We start from the raw sequence: 1,374 nt of genomic DNA, 5'->3' as shown, positions 1-1,374 counted from the left end.
GAATATTTACTGAATTTACAACTTTATTTGGAAAATAGAATAACATAACAGTTTTTAATGCTAAATTAGAATAGTTTTAGATTTCATAGATTTCTTCCAAATAATTTTAAATATTTGTCCTTAAAGGAATAATTTAACACTTTTTGGTAAAACTGCTTCATCAAGTGAGTTTAAAATGTTCTAATAAAGGTACAATCCTAAAAGAAAGTAGAAATTCCATTCAAGTTTTTATAAATGTCACAACAAACATATTTTTTAGATCCTTTTTTTAAATGTTTTAACAGGAAAAACAGGGTAGAATACATTTTATTTAACCAACTATTTATTCTGATGTCCAGAAGAATCTGGAAACATGTGGAAATGTGCGTCTGAACTGTGGTTTTCCCCTCAGATCCGTAACTACTCGGAGTGCGCCTGCGTCCAGAGCAGGCAGGTCATCACGCCGCCGTCTGGCAGCCAGGGCAGCAACCAGCTGCAGCTCGTCATCGTCAAGACCTACCTGAACGAGAACGGCTACGCCGTGTCGGGGAAGTGCGACCGCACCTGCAACACCCTCATCCCGTTCCTCATCTTCCTCTTCATCGTCACGCTCATCACTGCCTGCGCGCAGCCCTCCGCCATCATCGTCACCCTCAGGTGYGACTTCTGCTTCGCCCCAGTCTAGATTAGCTGTTAATGATGCATGCTGGGTATCTGCAGGACTGGAAATGGGTCTAAAGCAGGGGTGTCTGATCCTGGTCCTCAAAGTCCTGCATGTTTTAGCAGAAGTGCAAAGCAGAGAAACATCTAAAGCATGGAGGATAGTGGATCTCAAGGTCTATTCAGTTGATTTCTGATTGTTTGCTGACAGTTTGTAGGTTAAAAACTACCGTCCAATTATCCATCATTATTTTTATGGTATAAAGACGTGCATAAATATGCAGGAAGAAAAGGTTAAAATGGAAAAACAGGGATATTTTTACTGGTTTTGAAACACAAAGTTCAAGTGCAGTTCCACCAATGTCCTCTAGGTGGCAGCTCTGTCTATTCCAAAAAACAACTTTTCTCAACAACTCATTTTCAGTTTTTCTAACTAAGGCCCAGTCCCAATGCTCAGTCAGTGCACACCCTCTGTGAAGTGTGGATTCAGTCAAAGTGCACATAAGTGTTTGAGTGTGCAGGTTACCAGTGTGCAAAAAAAAAGGAGAATTGGGACAGTACAGATTACATCATCAACTTACACCTCTGCATCGTAACTGCGACATCCAACATGGCATTTTTTTTATCGAACCAATATAACAGAACAAAGACAAAAAATAAACATACACATGTTAACAACCATTTCATATTTACATATTTTTAATTATCTATTCTAATTATCTATTCTATATAATT

General features: G+C 38.9%; 1 protein-coding gene across 1 annotated transcript in view; it reads left to right on the top strand.

Moving 5' to 3' along the window:
• Positions 1 to 1,374, top strand: part of LOC106522921 (solute carrier organic anion transporter family member 5A1) — a gene marked incomplete at its 5' end in the record, with an annotated part of 7,993 nt that overhangs the window by 3,011 nt on the left and 3,608 nt on the right. The window contains 1 exon segment of the mRNA XM_014016164.1: positions 392 to 636. Coding sequence (XP_013871618.1) covers positions 392 to 636 — 245 coding nt within the window.

The sequence above is a fragment of the Austrofundulus limnaeus genome, unplaced genomic scaffold (genome assembly GCF_001266775.1).
Source record: "Austrofundulus limnaeus strain Quisiro unplaced genomic scaffold, Austrofundulus_limnaeus-1.0 Scaffold139, whole genome shotgun sequence".
NCBI lineage: Eukaryota > Metazoa > Chordata > Actinopteri > Cyprinodontiformes > Rivulidae > Austrofundulus > Austrofundulus limnaeus.
This window is presented reverse-complemented; position numbering and strand designations above follow the sequence as displayed.